The 19,542-nt window shown below is 43.6% G+C and overlaps 1 protein-coding gene across 1 annotated transcript in view; it reads right to left on the reverse strand.

Annotated features, from left to right (window-relative positions):
• Nucleotides 1-19,542, reverse strand: part of RASGRP1 (RAS guanyl releasing protein 1) — a 77,092-nt gene that overhangs the window by 3,847 nt on the left and 53,703 nt on the right. Inside the window, exons 7-16 of the mRNA XM_077880566.1 lie at nucleotides 17,352-17,525; nucleotides 16,226-16,342; nucleotides 13,764-14,039; nucleotides 12,188-12,268; nucleotides 10,680-10,784; nucleotides 9,956-10,065; nucleotides 9,192-9,336; nucleotides 8,438-8,474; nucleotides 7,348-7,500; nucleotides 5,801-6,186 (exon numbers count right to left, since the gene is read on the reverse strand). Of these exons, the coding sequence (XP_077736692.1) occupies nucleotides 5,801-6,186; nucleotides 7,348-7,500; nucleotides 8,438-8,474; nucleotides 9,192-9,336; nucleotides 9,956-10,065; nucleotides 10,680-10,784; nucleotides 12,188-12,268; nucleotides 13,764-14,039; nucleotides 16,226-16,342; nucleotides 17,352-17,525 (1,584 nt within the window). The remainder of the gene's footprint in view (nucleotides 1-5,800; nucleotides 6,187-7,347; nucleotides 7,501-8,437; nucleotides 8,475-9,191; nucleotides 9,337-9,955; nucleotides 10,066-10,679; nucleotides 10,785-12,187; nucleotides 12,269-13,763; nucleotides 14,040-16,225; nucleotides 16,343-17,351; nucleotides 17,526-19,542) is intronic.

A 19,542-nucleotide genomic window follows, 5' to 3' on the forward strand; every position in this document is an offset into this window, starting at 1 on the left:
AGTCATTCTAACAAGTGTGACTTGATAGCTTGTGTTTTGATTTACATTTCCTTGATGATGAGTGATATTGAGCATCTTTTTATGTACTTCTTGGCCATTTGTATGTATTCTTTAGAAAATGTCTCTTTGGTTCTTCTAAACTAAAAGAACTGTTGTTATTGGGTTGTGTGAATTCTTTATATAAATTGAATATCAACCCTTTATCAAATTAATGGTTTGCAAAAATTTTCTCCCATTCTCTATTGCCTTTTCATTTTGTTAATGCTTTTGCTGTGCAAAAGCTTTTAAGTTTGAGGTTGTGTCTGTTGAAGAGACAGACTATCCTTTTCCCCCTTAGGTGCTCTTGGTGCCCTTATTAAATATTAACTCGCTCTATACGTAAGGTGTAATTCTGGGCTCTCCTTGTTCTTCCATTCGTCTGTGTTAGTTTTTATGCCAGTACTGTACTGATTTTATTACTGTAGCTTTGAGTCTAGTTTGAAGTCAGGAAGTATGATATCTCCAGCTTTGTTCTTTTGTAGTTCCATACAAATTTTAGAATTGTTTTTTCTATTTCTGTGAAGAATGCCATTGGTATTTTAGTAGTGATTGCATTAAATCTGTAGATGGTTTTGGGTAGTATGGACATTTTAATAGTTCTTCTGATCATGAACATGGGATATCTTCCCATTTGTGTCTTCAGTTTCTTTCAGCAAAGTCTTGTTTTCGGCTCTTACACTTCCTTGGTTAAATGTATTCTGAAGTATTTCATTGCTTTTGGTGCTATTGTGAATAGAATAGTTCTCTTTTTTCCAATATTTCATCCTTAGCATGTAGAAATGCAGCTGATTTCTGTATGTTGATTTCGTAGCCTGCAATTACACTGATATTTTTGATTAGTTCACTTTTTCAGTTGTTTTGGTAATTTTATATATACAGACCCATATCGTCTGCAAAGAGTGATACTTTTACCTCTTTCCTTATTTGGATGCTGTTTATTTCTTTGTCTTGCTTAATTGCTTTAGCTAAGATTTCTAGTAGTATGTTGGATAAGAGTGGTGAGAGTCCGCCTCCTTGTGGCTTGTTTCTGATCTTAGAGAAAAAGCTTTAACTTTTTTTTCACTAGTATGTTAGTTAATGGGTTTATCATTTTGGGCTCTTCCTATGTGGAGATATGTTCCTTCTATACCTAGTATGCCTTTTTATTTATTTTTTTAAAATCATGAAAGGGTGTTGTACTTTGTCAAATGCCTTTTCTGCCTCTATTGAGATGATCCTATGACTTCTTTTTATCTTTCATTTTACTAATGTGATAAGTTACATTTATTAATTTGTGTATGTTGACCTGTGCTTGTTGCATCCAAGGGATAAATTCCAGTTGGTCTTGGTGTAAAATCCTTTTTATGAGTTCCTGAATTTAGTTTGATAATATATTGTCGAAAATGTTTGCATTTGTATTCATTAGCAGCATTGGTCTATAGTTTTGTTGTGTCCTAATCTGGCTCTGGTATCAGGGTAATAATGCTCTTCTCATAGAATAATTTTGTAAGTATTCTCTCCTCAATTTTTGGAGAATTTTGAGAAGAATTGGTGTTAATTCTTTGAATGTTCAGATTTCACCATTGAAGCCCAGTGTTGGGTGCATATATATTATTAGAACTGTTATAGCTTGTTGATGTATTGATTATCTTATGACCTTTGTTTCTTGTTATTTTTTGCTTGAATTCTATTTTGTTTGATAGAAGTATGGCTAGGCCCCGTTTTTCTCTTGGTTTCTATTTGCATGGAATATCCTCTTCCATCCGTTTACTTTGAGCCAATATGTGACTCGTTAGAGCTGAAATGAGTTTCCTGTGGGCAGCATAGAATTGGGTCTTATTTTTTTTATCTAGCCAGGCTGTGCCTCTTGATTGGTGAAACCAATCCATTTATAGAGTGACTGTTGTTATGTAAGGACTTACTACAGCCATTTTATTTGCCTTCTGGTTGTTTTGTATCTCCATTTTCTTTTTCCCTTTGTTCTGTTTACTTTTGTAAAGTATGATTTTGAGCATTTAAAATTTTTTATATAAATTCAATTTAATACATTGTATTATTATTTTCAGAGGTAGAATTTAGCATCATCAGTTGCATACAACACCCAGTTCTCATTAAATCAAGTGCCCTCCTTTTTTTTTTTTTTCTTTTTTAAGATTTTATCATTCATGAGATACACAGAGAGAGGCAGAGACATAGGCAGAGGGAGAAGCAGGCTCCCTCCAGGGAACCTGATGTGGGACTCCATCCCAGGACTCCAGGATCATGCCTTGAGCTCAGCTACTGAGGCAGACACTCAACTGCTGAGCCACCCAGGCATCCCTCAGTTGCCCTTCTTAATGCCCATCACCCATTACCCCATCTCCCCTCCAGCAACCCTGTTTGTTCCCTGTAGTTGAGAGTCTTTAATGGTTTGCCTCCCTCTCTGTTTTCCTCTTATTTTTCCTTCCCTTCCCCTATGTTCATCTGTTTTGTTTCTTAAATTCCACGAGTGAAATCATAAGGTATTTGTCCTTCTCTAACTTATTTCACTTAGCATGATATTCTTTAGTTCCTTCCATGTCGTTGCAAGTGGCAAGATTCCTTTCTTTTTGCTTTGTGATTACCATGTGGCCTACACATAAAACATCTCATAATTAGAACATCCCTTTTTATCTTGACATTTTATAGGTGAGCAAAGAGAAAGTGCTATCTATCCACTCTTACATTTCTTCCCTTTTATATTTTTGATGTCATAGTTTATCTTTATGCTGTGAATTCACTGAAAAATTATAGTAGCTACAGTTATCTTTAATGCTGTTTTCCTTAGGCCTTTATCCTATAATTAAGAGGTTGAATACACCATTCTAATATAGTTACAGTTTTCTGATTCTGCTTCTCATCATTGTTGAAGTATGGTGTACTTTCATTTGCTTTTATGTCACTAATTAGCATCCTTTCATTTCAGCTTGAAGACTACTTTCAGCATTTCTTGCAAGGCAGGGTCTAGTGGTGGTGAGCACTTTCAGTTTTCAGTCTGAGAAAGCCTTTATTTGAAAGGTGACTACTGGATGAAGTATTCTTGGCTGGCAGTTTTTGTCTTTTTACACTTTGTCATTTTACTTTCTCTTACCCTGTAAAGTTTCTGCTGAGAAACCTGATAGCTAATGAGGTTCCTTTATAGGTTTCTTTCCCGCCCCCCCCCTCCCCAGGTTTTAAGATCCTTTATCAGTGACTTTTGACAGTTGCATTAAAATTGGGTGGTCTGTTAGCTTCTTGGACTTGTATTTACCAATTTCTTCTCCAGGTTTGGGAAATTCTCAGCTATTATTTCTCTAATTTTCCTTCTATATCTTTCTCATATATATCTTTCTCATATGATAGCTCTTGTAGGGTTTCTTTACTTTATTTAAAATCTTTGTTCTCTAGCCTCTTCTCAATCATTTCTAAATCCCTGTCCTCTAAGTTGCTAGTTCTTTCCTTGCTTTATTTCCTAATGAGCTTTCAGCTCATTGAATTCTTCAGCTCCAGAATTTATCTGGTTCTTTAAAAATTTGTCTTTTTGGCAAAGAACTTCTGTTCATTAATTTTATTCCTTAGTTCATTCAATTACGTATGTTGTCTTGCAGCTTGTTGAATCTCATGAGTTCATAACAGCTATTATGAATTCTTTATCAGTTAGATCCCAATACTCCATGCCTTTGAGTTTCGTTGCTGGAATTACTTTTTTTGTGATACCATATTACCTTGAGTTTCCTATAGCATGCCTCTGTCATCCTATTTGAAGTAGCACACACCTTTCTTAATTGTTTATTTTGACTGTTACAATTGGGTAAATTGGCAGTTAAAGTCCTTTTGTTTTTCATAAGATGGCCACATACTATAGCTGAAGTTTTGGGTTTCTTTTTACCTAAGCTGGCTCTGGTGCTACACTTGGGAGTGTACGTTTAAAAAGCTGGTGTACAGAGTGCTGGCGGCAGAGGTGGACGGCCTTATGGGATGATACGGGGGAATCCTTGAGTCGGGGTCCTCCCAGAGGTCCGTTGGGCAGACCTGCTGAATGTGTTCCTCCAGTGCCCTGTGCTATTCTTACCTGCCTCGTTCCTCTGTGAGGAAGGAAGCCTGGTGCATTGCGGTGTCATCCTGGGGAGGGAGGCTGACTCCTTTCTCCTAAGCTTCTGCCCCCAAACCTCCTCCGTCTCACTCCACTCCCATGGTGCACTGACTGGTGGGATGCCCATAACTTCTGTACCTTCCTTTCATGCCTGACCTGGTTTGTCCTTGCCACTGTTGCTCTTGCCTGATTGTGGCAAGATGGAGTGGAGCAGCTCACCAAACTTCCTTGGATCTGAGGCCCAGCCACCTACTTTGCATGCCCAGGAGATTTGTATGTGCCTGTGCTCTACAATGTTTGTTGTAAATACGAGGGGAGAGTCGAAAGATACAACTCCTCTTGCCATGATGATGTCTCTAGTCCTCTATGAACCCAAGTTCTTACATTATACGTATTGATTACTCCCTCCCTGCAAGTATAGGCAGTTTCTGGGTAGTTTGGATACAATGAATTGTTTCTCGATGGAAATTATCTAGATAGCTATGTGGTAGGTAAATGTTATGTGATAATTATTCATGATCTAAAGGCAAACCATAGCTTGAAATCCCGACCCTGTATTTTACAGCAGACCAAGTAAGGCAGAGTTTAACAGCTAGTTTAAAAAGTATCTGGGATTAGAATCACAAAATCTGTGTCCCCAAAACCAGAGTGCTTGTAAGTTGCTTTTGGCAGTTTCTACTGCTAAAGAGAAGGGCTTTGGCGTAACCCACATCTGGCCACCTGATTGACTGGATTCTTAAAAACCCTGTGAGCAAGAGAATACCTTTCATCCAGAAAATGTTATTTTTTCATATGATCCTCCTAATATTATGTTCTTTGTTCCAGACACCAAGCCAAGAGTGTCACATGAATTTAGTTTCTGTGGGTATGACAGGGAAGGTACAACACTGAGAACAAGGCAGAGAATTCTGAGGCCCTTTTGGGCAATTTCGCTATGTAAGGAATTTTAGCTAGATGGATGTTAGTTTTGTATTTGTATTGCCAGGCCTCCAAAAACACATTCCCTATTTCTAAAACGATTTAAGTTCCGTATCATTGGTAAGAAGCCATCTAAGCCAGCCCTCACCCTGATCCCTGTATTCTAAACAAAAAAGTACATTAGTAATTGGCTCTACAGGATTGAGTGTTTGGGCAACTGGCTTTGTCTTTTTTCCTTTCTTAACATCTTCTCTCATCATGCCTTTTTTCAAATTCTCTAACCTTGTGGAACCATGTTCCCAAACTCCCGTTCTTCCTTCTCAGTAAACTTTACCTTTTATAATGCTTCTGTGAGGCACCTTATAATTAGGACATTGTAAACTTAACTCTACCAGGAGCTGTTTATCAGTTTATAGATTATATTCAGCTGTGCATCTGCCATATACTGTCTAATGTATATAGAAGATCAGCACATTCTCTGATGTGTTGAAGTCTCATTTAGAAAAAAGGGTGTCAGCATGGTAAAGCTGATCAGTAGAAACTTTTTTTTTTCAAGGAGCCCATTGTGAACAGACTTTGAAATGGTCCCTCTATGGCAACAGGGAGCCCAGTATATCTTGTTCTACCCATGTAACGTGAGACATCGCTGCCACCGATTTGAAAGAAAGCCAGAAGCCTTTCCTTTCAACCTGGTCAGAATCTTTCGCTCACATGTTCTTCCCTGGTTTAGCCCCACTTCTCTCAGAGTCTGAAAAAGAAAAGGAAAGTAAGTACCTGTTCCAGCTCTTGGTAGGTTGGGAGTCTGAGATGACGGAGATCCTCCTTTGATTTTATGAGGGATTCTTTATTCTCCCACTTGACAAAAGCTCGCTTTCTGACCAAGACGGGGCTGGGGCATGGAGATGTGGGACTGGGAAGCACATACAGAGTATCCTGGGCTGTCTTCCTTGGGGAAGACAGTAGAAAGGGACCAGAAGGACCCTCACTGCCAAGCCAAGGCAATGATTCCGTCTGGGTGGCCTTATGGGCGACAGTCCTCTTCAGCCGAACTGAAATCTTCTGTGAGGACACTCCCATGAGCATGATGGTCCGATCTTTACTTTCCTCACTGTGTTCTACAGCCTCCCCATTAGGGAATGTGAAAGGTCCTTCCTCAGGTACTGTAGAAAGATACATGACATATTAATACTGTATCTCAGAAAAGCAGAAACTCCCGATTGACACATTAGTTCCAAGTAAAACCTTTCTTAGGGTTATAGGAGTTCCATAGGCCCAAAGTGGATTCCTTTTCAGGCACCCTCTTTAGGGGGTAAAGGGGCTTTACTGGTGAAGCCACTGTTGCTAGGCTGCATCTATCCTAGGAAAGAGCATTTTCTACTTGCACAAAAACTGCCAAATGATTTCAGTGTCTGCAGATAGTTGAGGCCAGCCCCTGCTTCACTAGAGAGAAATGGTCCATAAATATTTTCTGTGGACCCTGGGATGTGGTAGCTAGCCCTCAGCATTCAAGTTTTGGTCGTATTGCAGGTGGTAGTAGGAATTTTCTTTGGGACCCATTTGCACAATGGCCATAGCTTAACTGTGAGGGGAGTTCTAGCTTTGTGGATGTGTGCCTCAAAATGTATTGCCCTTGTGTGACACCAGTTGGAAATCAACCACTACCCTTGCCTAGAACCCAGCCTAGATATTAGGCATTAGGAGTAATTTCCTGGAAGAGTAAAGAGTAGATATATGTGAGATGATTGCTAGGCTGTAGGATAGATGATACATCATCTAAATTTATTGCTTTGCAAAGAAACACATTTATTTAATAAGTACAGATTTTAGATTCTGTTAGTTACCTTCCAGGATTTGGGGGAAATGAAATGATGTTTAAAAAGTGTGCATTTCTATTAAAATGTTACATATTTTTAATCACTGAACTTTGTAGCCAAGACATTAGGTTGGTAGAGTCAGCATTTATAATTTGAATCAACAGTTTAATACCAGATACATTATAAGGATCCTAGTTTAACCTTTACCCAGAGGAACATAAGTATTTATCCAAATCTCAAAATTATAACTATACTGTTAACTTAAATATCACAATATTTTTTGTTGGAGTATTATGAGTTTGTGTGTGTGTACGCGTGCATCCCATTTTCCAACCAGACCTTCACGCTGCTCTCTGCCACCTTTCTCCCATGAAAATTTGTATTTTTTGTGACTAGTCTGTGGTGGTTTTTACTAAAAGGGGGAAGGACAAAGGTCATCTTTCCTCCCTGAAAACTTTATCCTTCCCACTTCACTTTCCAAGAGGAATGTTCTCTGTGCCTACTTACCATGGAGCAGGTCTTTGGCTCCCAATGAGCAAAGACTGGATGCTGGCCCTCCAGCAGCGCTGTTCTCTGTGGGAGCTGCTGGGTTCTTGGCTCGCTTCTTACACTCAAACACAACCAGATCTTTGCACTGTTTGTGGCAGTTCATCCCGCAGTCTGTGGACAAGACACCCTGATCAGGAAGTCTTTCGCTTTCTTCTCCAGAGTCTCAAAACCACATTTGTGCAGTGCTCTCTTGATATATATGCCTGTTCTAGGAGCTAGGACACCTCCTGTTCCTAACAAAGCTAGTAGCCTTCTCATTTGGTCACCTCTGGGTCTCACCATCTCGTTGAAACCCTCATCATGAATCTCGGAATCAGAAACAGCATCTACTGTCTTGGAGAGAAGTGGTGTCTGAGTCATCCTGCATACACTGCCTACTTTAAGGAGATCCCCTGCCTGGGTGGCGCAGCGGTTTGGCGCCTGCCTTTGGCCCAGGGCGCGATCCTGGAGACCCGGGATCGAATCCCACATCGGGCTCCCGGTGCATGGAGCCTGCTTCTCCCTCTGCCTGTGTCTCTGCCTCTCTCTCTCTCTCTGTGTGACTATCATAAATAAATAAAAATTAAAAAAAAATGAGATCCCCTGGACGCTTGCAGCTCTTTTGTCTGTCTTCCTTGTGGTAAAAGTCTCCTCTCCTTCACTCCTGAATTTTTCTAGTTCTAAGGAAGGACAGTTATGTCCCAAGGAATCAACTGAGAAAAGGAAAGGTGGTGAGGGCCATTGGTAAATACTTCTGTTCCAAAGTGCCTTTCTTTGGGGACCCACCTTTTTATGACCATATGAAAACAGCCTCCCTACCCACCACCACTATTTCCAGGACAACCCACACAGAGAGAGGACCTCGCAAAGGGGAGCTTCATAACTGGTCACCCAGGCATTCCTCTTCTCTGTGGTGGCAGTCACTCTCCATGGGTGCTCTAGGAAAGCCAGTTTGGGGATGAAGCTGTGAACTGTGCTGAGAAGTGGATTCAATGGACAACTACTATGGATAAAAAATGTTTCCTCTAAGACCAGGGAAAACAACACAATCAACAAAGCTGAGCCTTACCTTTACATCGATATCCTTGTTTGATCACTCCCCAGAGCTATGAGACAGACAAGAGATGGTTAGAATGTACAGTTGTCAGTCATCTGTCTACTGGGAGGCTAGACGTGACACCCATTCCTTATTTCCCCTTGTTGTGCTCTCTTCCTCAAGTGGGAAGGAAACCTCGTTAATCTTCCCCATCATGACTCTCCTGACCTTAAACTGCAAACAGGAAGAGTTTGTGCTGATCAAAGTCAAATGTTCTCAAGAAGCTCACTAGCATGGACTTCGGAGACCTTCCTGAGGCCTGAAGTAGATGAATCGAAGAACAGACAGGTTTCTCAGGATTCCAAACTAAAGAACAAGTATACAGAACCCTGGGGTCAGGGACTGGGAGGGACAGAGGTGGGCAGAATCATGGGGCTTCTTAAAAGCAGTTCCTTTTGAAGGGGAAAGAGCAGGGATGTCTCATCGTTCTTTTCTCTAACATATGAATATAATTACTTAAAAAAATATATCCCCAATTCAACCTTTCTTACCGTTTGTCCCCAGACCTTATACAATGGAGGCAGAAATAAATCCAAATCCGGGAGATATGGTAAAGATGAGTTCAGGTAAAAACCATGCATTTGAGAATGCGGTTATTCTGGGCGTTTACTTAGGCTATAAGCTGGGATGGTTGGTAAAGGTTGTGAGGTCTGTGCCTGGCTTAATCCTTGAAACTGTCGAATACCCCTCCCCAAGTTCAACCTGATACATTCAAAGAACAACTTACAAAGCCAGCACAGTTGTCACAGAAAGTAGGTTTCAGGTAGGTGGTCTCTTGAAAGTTGTGAGGAAAGCCCAGGCCCAGCTTGGAGTAGATTGAGCTGGCCCTCATGAAGTAGGCTGTGATCTCGTCTCTGCTGATGAGGCCTTCCCTGTCAGCAAGTGACAGACCAGGTGTGAGTGGGGTCTGAGTAGCAAGAGTGGCTTCTAGCCTTGACATTCACCTTTTTTATCTTTGTGGGGTAGGACAGTATGTAGTGGCAGGGATTATTTCCGGGAGCCCTGCTCTTAAATAAGGATACATGGATACCATGTCACAGCAGGGGAGAGGGCAGTATTCATTTCGACAGAGGTGTTCTTTGGCTAAAGTAGGTTTTCCTAGCAAATTTAAAGACTTGAAAAAGAAATTGAAACCATATAGGGAGAGAAGTGCCTTACGTTGCGGTTTCTGACTTTAGACAGTACGTGACACAGAACTGGAGCCCACCAGCCATCCCTTCAATTTCATACACAGAACCAACGTAGGGCTTATGTAACCTTCCGAAAAGTAAACATGCAAAGTAGTATATAATCCTTTCTCATGATCTGCAGAACAAGGCAAGGAGCACTCATAGTTTTCCTATTGATAGTTGACTATTTGTTAACTGGCAGATTTACGAGGTCTTCACTTCTGAGGCATTCAAAACACATGCGTTTTTCATAGTCGGTCATGGTCCAGACCAAACCCAGACAGGCATCCGCAGCCGCCTATTCCTGTACACAGGTGCTCACCTGTCCCTGTCCATCACACAGAAGGAAAAGGGAAAACTGGCGGCAATCTTTTCAAACTCTTCCTGAGAAATGTATCCATCCTGGTCGTGATCATAGTTCTTGAAGACAGACTGTGAAGAAAGGAGTTTCTTTGGTGATTACCAAAGCAAAACCCATCATTTCTCCCTTGAGCCAAAGGACCAAGGGCTGGAGCGTCTGCTAAAAGCCTCTCCTTGGCCTGAGGGAGAGAATGCAGAACCGTGCTCCCAGAGCTGCTGCAGGGAAGCAGTGGGGCACATGCCAGGTGTGCCCTGTGCTGGTGTCTACAGGGGGCCAGGGGCTTTCGGGTCCAATCATAAGTGCATCGACTGAGCATCTCCCTGGCCACTGTGTCCTCCAGCTCATTGCCCAGGGGATGCTCTCCCTCTTCTCGGCCTCCGTTGCTTCTGCTAACAGCCCAGCTGGAAATGCTCCCTCCCGTCCTCGACGACTCCTGGTTCTATCATTGGTTGGCTCTCACTTTTCGATTATTATACCACCCCGCTGTAACATGAGGCCAAAGTATGTTCAAAAAATGTAACTCTTGAACTGTCCTACAGGCCCAATATGAGAAGTGGTCCCCTGTGTGCACTAGGGACAAGTTTCTCACCTCTGTTTCTGCCACTGTGCCCCACCCACCACCTTGCATGTAAAACTAAGCTAGGCGGTGCACTACTTCTCTCTGCTGAAACACAGCTGTACTTACATCCACCATCCTCTGGACGTGTTTGCTAATGGTCTTTGGGTCAGGTTTGGGAGATATTCCAGAGGCCCAATCCACTACGACTGGTGGTTTTGAAGGTGTTAGTGGCTAAAATGAAATATTCAGAGAAATCCCAATGACCAGAATGCAGTACAACGTACAACTCCCCCCTTTCTCACTAGCTGGTGGCTACATCTGTTGGCAACCCTCAGCTCCCAGCAGGGGCAAGGACCTGAGAGCCCACATGGAACTGAAATCAACAACTGTAATTCTGGCCAATGCAAGTGTGCTTCAAAGATGACAGTGCTCCTCCCATTTATTCTCGTCATCTCCAGATAACTCAAAATTCTCCATTCCCTCTGCATTAAACCTTTTGTCAAAGCTATCAGAAAAGTAGTGGATCATTTGAATTTCTTTTCCATTCAGTGGATCATTAAATGCCCTTTCCGTTCTCTACTTACTAGGTTAGTAAAGATGTGGATGAAGAGAAAAATAGCTAAAAGCTGGGACAACACAAGGAAAAAGGTCTCAGGCCTGGACAAGCTAAGATGGAATCCATTTCCTTTCTTTCTTTCTTTCTTTCTTTCTTTCTTTTCTTTCTTTCTTTCTTTCTTTCTTTCTTTCTTTCTTTCTTTCTTTCTTTCTTTCTTTCTTTTTCTTTTTTCTGTTTTTTCTTTTTGGAATCCATTCCTAATTGCAACTTGGCCCAATGAAAATCTCTTCCAAAAATGAGAGAAGGTATCCTTTCCATTTGAAATGCCCTCTAACACCCTGAAAATTAAACCTGCCAAATATTTTCAGTGAAGAGTTTTCATTACAGCAGGAGCTAGAACTTCATCTTTCTGCATAGAGACAATGAAATCTAGCTACCTTAACTCTCCCCTTACGTACTATATGTCTGGGGGCTGGGAAGCTTGCCAGGAAACGGAGGGCAATACTGGTCCTTCAGAAGGAAGACTGACATCTTTACCTGCCTGTAGGAGAGGCAGGGCCAGACAACCTGACAAAGTCTAGCCATGAAGCACCAGGACTGCAGGATTTTGAGGACTTCTCAGTATAAGGTCAAATTCCAGAGGAACATGGGATGATCGGGCTTTTCTAAGTATGCATATTCTTACCAACAAATCAGAGAAGAGAAACGACTGATACGGGGATCCTTTATAATAAATAGAAAGGCGAGGTCACTGTGGCTCACAACTCTATCTCCCTTCTCTACTTGGTAAATCACCAACTGACCATACCACTCACTGGGGTATGCTTAGTGCGCATAGTCATTTACCGTTCCTATATTCTCATCCCTTCAAGTAGACTTCAGGCTCTTTATGGTCAGGAACTACTTATACAAATGTTGAAGCTTTCTCTGTTCCTAGCACAAGGTTGGGCACATAGTGGAAATATAACACTTACTACACTGAAGACAGTTTTGTTCCTTAAGATGATGACCTTGATGAGCAGCTTGTAAAGTATCTGTTACATGCACTAATTTTAGCATAAAAATATGAACAACTCACTGGGGCTCTGTGGTTCCTTGGTTCCCGAGCATAGGAGAGCTCGTAGATCTCATCTTCGGTATAGTAGAGATCTAAGGACAACTGCAGGTCAAAGCAGAACACGGTTATTTGCTAGGCTGCTGTTTGCTTTTCCCAGGGCTGATGTCTGTCTTTCTTTCTTTCTTTCTTTCTTTCTTTCTTTCTTTCTTTCTTTCTTTCTTGGTACTTCCTCTGCTGCTGTTGGCTCTTCTAGTAGTTTGTTTTTAAAATTCACAATGTTTGGAGGATGTAACACTAGGGCAATAGGGCAAGTGTTAGTTCCTTTTTTTTTTTTTTTCAATTTTTTTAAATTGGAGTTCAATTTGCCAACATATAGCATATCACCCAGTGCTCATCCCGTCGCGTTAGTTCCTTCTTGTTAAAATGTAAAATTGTGGAGAAATGTCAAGATGTCCTCTTTTAAAATATAATTTAATATTTAAGCTTTCAAGCTTAGGCAAAAGGCCCTACTTATCTGGTCAGATGATCCAACCTCACTTGTTTTCTACAACAGACCCCAGTTTAAATGATAAGAGGTATTATTAAATGATAGTAAGAGTTAATCAATTTCATATATCTTAAACCATAAAATCTAGAGGAGAGAGATCTTAGAAATAATCTTGTTCTTAACCTAGAGTCTATGGATGGCTTCAAGAGGTTCAAAACTCATGTATATTTTTTTGGGAAGAATGTTCACTTTTCACCACATAATTTGTGATTCAAAAGTGTTAAGATCAGTGCATCTTTTTTATAGGTGATGTCTAAGGCCAAGACCTGCCATAGTCACCTGGCCAGTTGGTGAAAGGGCTAGGATGTGAACGGTGGGGCTCTATCAGAATCATCATGTGAAGGGAGAAGAGGCTATAATTATTTTATTCTGCAAAAATGCAGATTAAAAACTGTTTAATTTTAGAACTGAAAGAGAAGTTACAAGCTATCCCAGAGATTACTCTCTCTGATTTATAGAAACGGAAACAGATTTAGAGTTACATGTCCACGGTCTAACAGCTGATCAACTATAGAATTGTGGGTATGGAAGAGAGTTCATCTTATCTCACTCTGGACCCAACACGCAAATCCTGGGCTCCTGCACCACAAATGTTTGCCTGTTCTTGACCTGAATGCCTCCATTTTTTTTTTTTTTTTTTACACTTACTGCCTTACTTTTTTTTTTTTTTTTTTAATGGGAATACACTGTCTGCATCTCTTACAAAGCTTTATATCCTGATTTGCTATTAGCTCCTCCCAGTGAGTTTAGGATTGCTTTCATAGGGGGGGTGGGAAACAGTTCTAGAAGTCCTAAGGGCATACTGCTTAAGAGCACAATCTCAGGTCCCTCCACCTGGGTCTGAGTCCAGGTTCTGCTGCTTAATCATGTGTGGTCCTCTGAGAAATTATGCCTTTGTGCCTCAGAATCCCTATCCATAAAATGGTGATAATAATAGTATCTACTTCAGAGTTTTTATGAGTATTAATTGAGGTACTATTTGCTAGAGTGTGGGGAGTGGTTTGTGGTATATAGCTAGTCCTTAGTAGTTGCCTCCTGTAGGAGCCTCACCGTCAGCAAATGCACCAAGTCCTTGTTGGCCTCCAAGGGCGGGGCCACCTCTTGCAGCTGGACCAGCTCATTGATATGATTGTAAAGGGCCAGCAGCTTGTGGACGTTCACCTTCCCATCTTCCAGATAGTCGGGCATAGCTTCGTACAGGGAGATGAGGTCCTTGAGGTGCACCCCCAGGATGGGGATCTTGAACTGGGTACACTCCCCATAGGCTCGCCGATAGTTGTCATAGTTTCTACAGGAGGACAGCAGCTCAGTCATCTCACCCAGAACCTACAAAATAGAAGAGACCCAGTCACAGGTACCCACCAAGCAGGGAGTATCGTCTGCAGTACTCTCAGCTCCTCCCATGATTTCACCCCATCCCTAATTTGCCAGGCAGGAGGTGATTCATCTAAAAGTTGCAGTTTGTGACTCCCAAATTAAAATTCCAGCTTATTTCAAATGCAGAGTGTATCTACAAACGCAAGGTAGGCTTTACTTGATTATACTATGTAACTGAAAAATCTTGAGTGTGATCTTATCATTTTTATACTAAAAAAATGAGAACCTGAGATAAAAATTTAAAAAGGTACAAGAATATACATTAAACAGTAAATGTCCCTTTGACCTCTGTCTCCAGCCGTGCAGTTTCCCTCCCTAGTGCCATCTGAATGCTTCCAGAGACACGTGAAGTGTGCTGTTGGAAGTGCTGACTGTACTGCAGGCGCGGGGAATTGCTGCAGGGCGTCAGGAGTCTACAGCACATTCTTTATGCTCTGCTCTGCGGGCCTTCTCACAATGATTTTCAGATGGGCCAAAGTCTAGGAAGTGTGTGACATTCCGTTCACAGCCCGGAATCCTGAACCAGAGATTCAGGTAACAGACCGATTCCCAAAAGAAAGCATGGAAGAGGTTGAGGCAGAGGCCCTAGGGGGCGGGTCAGTAGAGCCCACACCGTGCCCTGAAAGGGGCGAGGTTGCTCACCAGCCCAAAGAGGGAGCATCAGGATCCAGCGTTCCTGACAAACACGCCTGGTCCACGTCTGCAAGCAGTTCGCAGAACCCCCTTCCCCACTCATGATGGCCATCTTCCTCAGAGGCAAGGACGGGAAGTAGAGACTCCACTAGTCGTGTCACGGCACAAAATAACTATTTTAAATGCTGCTGGACATCCTTTTAATAAGACTGTGGTCTAACAAGTACCATTTGTCCCCACGGAGGAACTGGAGGTTTGGAGCGCACCTCCCTCAATCCTGATGAACTGGCAAGATGGCCTCCCTCTCACTCACCTCTTAGCAAACAGTGACCATGACTGTGAAGTAGGGAAGGAGCTTGCAAGAACTGGCTGTGCAAACCGCCCTGAGGGTCAAGCAGCCACCCACACAGAAGCACTGCTGTGGAAGAGGAGCGAGCTCCAGCTTCAAGAGAACTAACACGAGGGCATGTTCATCTCCATGACTGTCTCCCTCTGTCACTTCTGAGACACGGGCAATCTTTTCAGTGGTTACACTGAGTTTCCGCAGAACTAGTAGGGAACTGGAAGGTGGAGTGGGGTAGCATCCCCGGAGCTAAAGGTGGTTGGTGACAGCGGGGACAATGAATCTGAGACTTACCAAAAGCAGCTTGAATATCCTGGGACAACAGGGCAATGGAGCACAGACATGTCTCCTTAAGAAGAGCCTCCATGGAGCCCAGGAGGATGGGGGGGGGGGTAGGGGGCACGGGGGGGTTGAGGTTAGTAAGACAGGGCTGCTTAGTCCTCTCATGTGAGGTGGAAATGCTCAAAGAGCAGCTGTTAGCTAATCCAGACCACACACAGCTGCACTCATATCTTCAGTATATCTTAGTGGTTTGTATTCAGAGTAACAGCCCTGTGTTATAAAGGACTAAAGTCTACTCTGTAAAATGTTAAGAATGTAGAAAAGTGCATAGGGGATTTAAGACGACTATTCCTCAAGAGAACACTGCTACAAAATGGCACCTGAAAAGTTAATTTTAAACTCTGGGAAAATTCAGCTGTCCAGAATGTCATTCTCCAAGCGATCTGGGAGGCAGGCTTCTAATCTGTCACTCACTATACATATTTGACACCAAACAACTACAGTCAACTGAGCTACTGTTTCTTTTAGGAAAACGTTTTGGAACAAGGTGCTAGAGCAAGAGAATTGGTATTAAAGACAGTGACTGAATGTTCACAGGAGTAGAGAGAGGCACACATTATTTCCGCTGACCGGTAGGGATGTGTACAGTGACAGAAGCCAGACTGAATCAGTCACTCTCAGACCTGGGACCAGTCCCATCCTATGGGCCTTCAAGGGTGGCGGGGCGGGGTGGGGGAGGGGGTATTTGGTTCTGCCTCTCTGGCACTTTGCCTAATTAGCTGATGAAGGGTTACAGGGCTTGGAAATGCTCTCTGGGTTGCCCGCTGCTGGCCCTGGGGCTGCTGCTAAGGAGCCCAGAGGAGGCAGTGGCGCTCACCTTGTTGATTTCGTGAGGGACATGTGAACTTGTCTCCTTGAGCCTGGAGATGGAGCTGTGACACAGCCCGCCTATCACGGCCATCAGCGTATTGAAGTTCTGTAGCTGGTGGAGCTTCTGTGAGATAGGAAATAGAGGGCTGTCAACGTGCATGTGTTACACACCTCCGTGCTCTCCTGGGATCCTTCCTGATGCTGGCCAAGGCCTAGGGGTCAGGGGCTGCAGCTTTCTGACTGTTCTTTCCTGTAGGCTTCATTTCAGACCACAGGTCTCAAGTCTAGCAAGGTGTCCCTCCTCTGTTGCAGCAGTTCTGCGGGCCGTCCTCTATGTCAGTGGTTTCTAAAAACCACCCAAAGTACCTGTTTAACACAAGGACTTCTGGATCCAAGTGCAACTCTTCTGATTCCTGGGATCTGGGGCTGAACTTAGGGATAAACCTTCAGTCAATATCAGAGCAGGTGGGCCATGTACCAAACCCGGCCTGACCATGTAGAGCTAATAGCATTTGACATCCTTCATCCTGAATAACCAGACTTTAATCTTTAAGGACAAAGACTCTCTGGGGAATTCCAGTTATGCGCTCATACCACCTGTTTTCCTCTTACGAAAGGCTGCCTTCAAATGTTAAACCTGGCCATTCAACACAATCTAGACTCAAAGACCTAAAACCTGGGAGACTGCCAGGTTTTCCTTTGCCATGGGGGCCACATTTGGAGAAACAATGTAGGCTGGTAAGCATCTTCTGAAAATGTTAAAAGATCTAAACAGATCTTGGGGTGCTTGACTGGCTCAGAAGAGTGTGTGTGACTCTTGATATCTTGGGGTCATAGGTTTGAGCCCCACATTTGGTTGTAAAGATTATAAATAAATATGTAAAAAAATTTTAAAAGATCTAACCAAATCTAAAAGTGTATCCTAACCCAAGATAGTTCAGTATGGCCCTCACCATATTGCCCTTATGGGGGAAACAGAAAGGCCACAGCATCTAAATCTGGGACAGTTTACAGCATACACACTCCACAGTGGTTCAGGAGAGGAAAGCAGCTCCAGCCGACACACTGGCTATGGGGTTAGAGGGGTACTTGACCTCATAACCCAGGTCAAAATTCTTAATCTAGTCACTCACCTGAGCCACCTGGATGAACTTGATAAAGACTTCTGCCCGGAGCTGCGGGGTGGGGCGGCTGAGAACCATCAGTTGTACCCACTGGGAGATGCCGTTACACAGGGCAATGGACCGCTCCATGGTGGGGTTCTCCTTCACACAGCTATTCACGAGGTAATTCTGATAATCGGAGAACTGGGGAAAAAGAAACCTGTCAGGACGGCCCCTCTAGTGTCCCGGGAGGCCCGAGAGGCACATCACCTCGGTTCAGTTGATGCTGTGGGGCACAGAGGTTCTTGGCCCTCCTCTTGCATGGCTTCCACTTGGCTGATGAGCCTGGAGATGATGATGATGGTGGGAAGGAAATCTTTCTTATTCTACCCCCAGCATGGTTTCTCTCCATCAGAAGTCATTAGCACAAGTGGACGTGTGCACATCCTAGTTAATCCAAACACTGTATCTGCGTAGATAATGATACCGTCCCTTCTAAATTCTAAAGACTACAATATAGAAGAGAAATCCTAGTATAGATAGTCCCTGACTAGAATGGGTTGACTTAGGATTTTTTAACTGTAGAGTGTTGCAAAAGCCATATGTGCTCGAAAGAAACCATACTTTGAATTTTGAGTCTGGACCTTTTCCCAGACTAGCCATACACAGTGTGAAACAGCAAACTGCAGCTACCAGGCAGCCACATGATATCATAGGAATAAACAACTGATTCGCTTACAGCCACCCTGTACTCCTATAAACAGCTCAGTATTCAGTAAACTACAAGAGATATTCAAAATTTTATTACAAATAGGCTATGCGACAGGTGATTCAGCCCAACTGTAGGCCAATGGAAGTGTTCTGGACACGTGTAAGGCAGGCTAGGCTGAGCTACGCGTGATGCTGGTAGGTTGGAGGTATTAAATGCGTTTTCGACTTGTGGTATTTTCGACTTACAATGGGTCTGTGGAGCCCGATACTCCCATGGTAAGTTGAGTAAGATCTGTACTAGTTCTCGCTCCACCGCGAAGGGGAAAAACGGACAATCCTCCCAAGAAAATCTCTCTCTTCACCCCCCGAACCGCTGTTTTCTTAAAACAGTGGATCATAAAATCCCCCCCACCCAGGTCACGAAACTGTTAGGAGCATAACAATGTATGAGAGCACGCTAACCTCCCGGGGTGCTACACATGTGCGCCGGCACCGCAGGCTAAACCAGAGCTGCTGGGACTTCTCTGGCTCATCAGCCTGAGCAGAGGCCGCGCGCTTAACTATTGTTTAGTGACCATGGTTTTCCAACCTGACGGTGGCTGACTAGGCTGGCATGAACAGCCTCTGTGGACCGGGGCTGTCGCCACAGACCACTGTCCCAGCGCCGCGGCAGCCACCCTGCCCTGCCGCTGCTCTGCCCCAATGGCCCTGGAAGCCCCCAGGTGGCCGGCTATTCCCAGCTCTCTGCTTCCCAGCCCCCCTTTGAAGTCGGACGTGTGACACGGTTGGGCCAGTGACCGCTGACGGGCAGAAAACTAGGGGCGAAAAAGGCCTCAAGAGGGACACACATAAGCAATCATACTGGTTCTGAGAGAAAGTGCCCAGGACTCACCCCAGTGAATGCATCATACCCCTCCCACTGTCAGTAAAGCACGGAGTCTGCTTATTTTTTAGAATTAGTACTAAATACTATAATTAGCACAAAATAACCAATGCCACTGAGTTCATAGCAGAGAGACATTTCCCTCCAACTGCAATCAAGGAACATTAATTGGGAAAACCACTTAGAACTGTGTAGGAAAAATGAAAAAAAAAAAAAAACCCACCCCATTTTCTATGAGGGGATCGTGCCACCCATAAGAAATGAAAGTTCAAACTGATGTGTTCATTGGCAAGGGGAGCACGGCTTGAACCTGGGGAGCACTAGCTCAGAGTCCTAGTTCTAGAGTGATTTCCACCCCGCCTCGGGGATCTGAGTGCAGGCATCCTGGAGGCGCCCTGCCTGCTGGGCCCCGATTGCCCGTGTCACCCATTGCCCTTTTCAGTGTCATTCCCTGGCACGGGGAGGCCTTGCCCAACATAAATGGCCAGGTGGAGCTTCCTAATCGGGGCCTATGGTTGGCCTGGGAGTGCTGGCGGGGACCCTGGAGGGCTGGCGCCCATGAATGCACGGAGCTTACTTCCCGCCAGGGGCTGGATGGTCCTGCCACCTGTGTGGCATCAGATTGAC

The sequence above is a fragment of the Canis aureus genome, chromosome 32 (genome assembly GCF_053574225.1).
Source record: "Canis aureus isolate CA01 chromosome 32, VMU_Caureus_v.1.0, whole genome shotgun sequence".
Classification (NCBI taxonomy): Eukaryota; Metazoa; Chordata; class Mammalia; order Carnivora; family Canidae; genus Canis; species Canis aureus.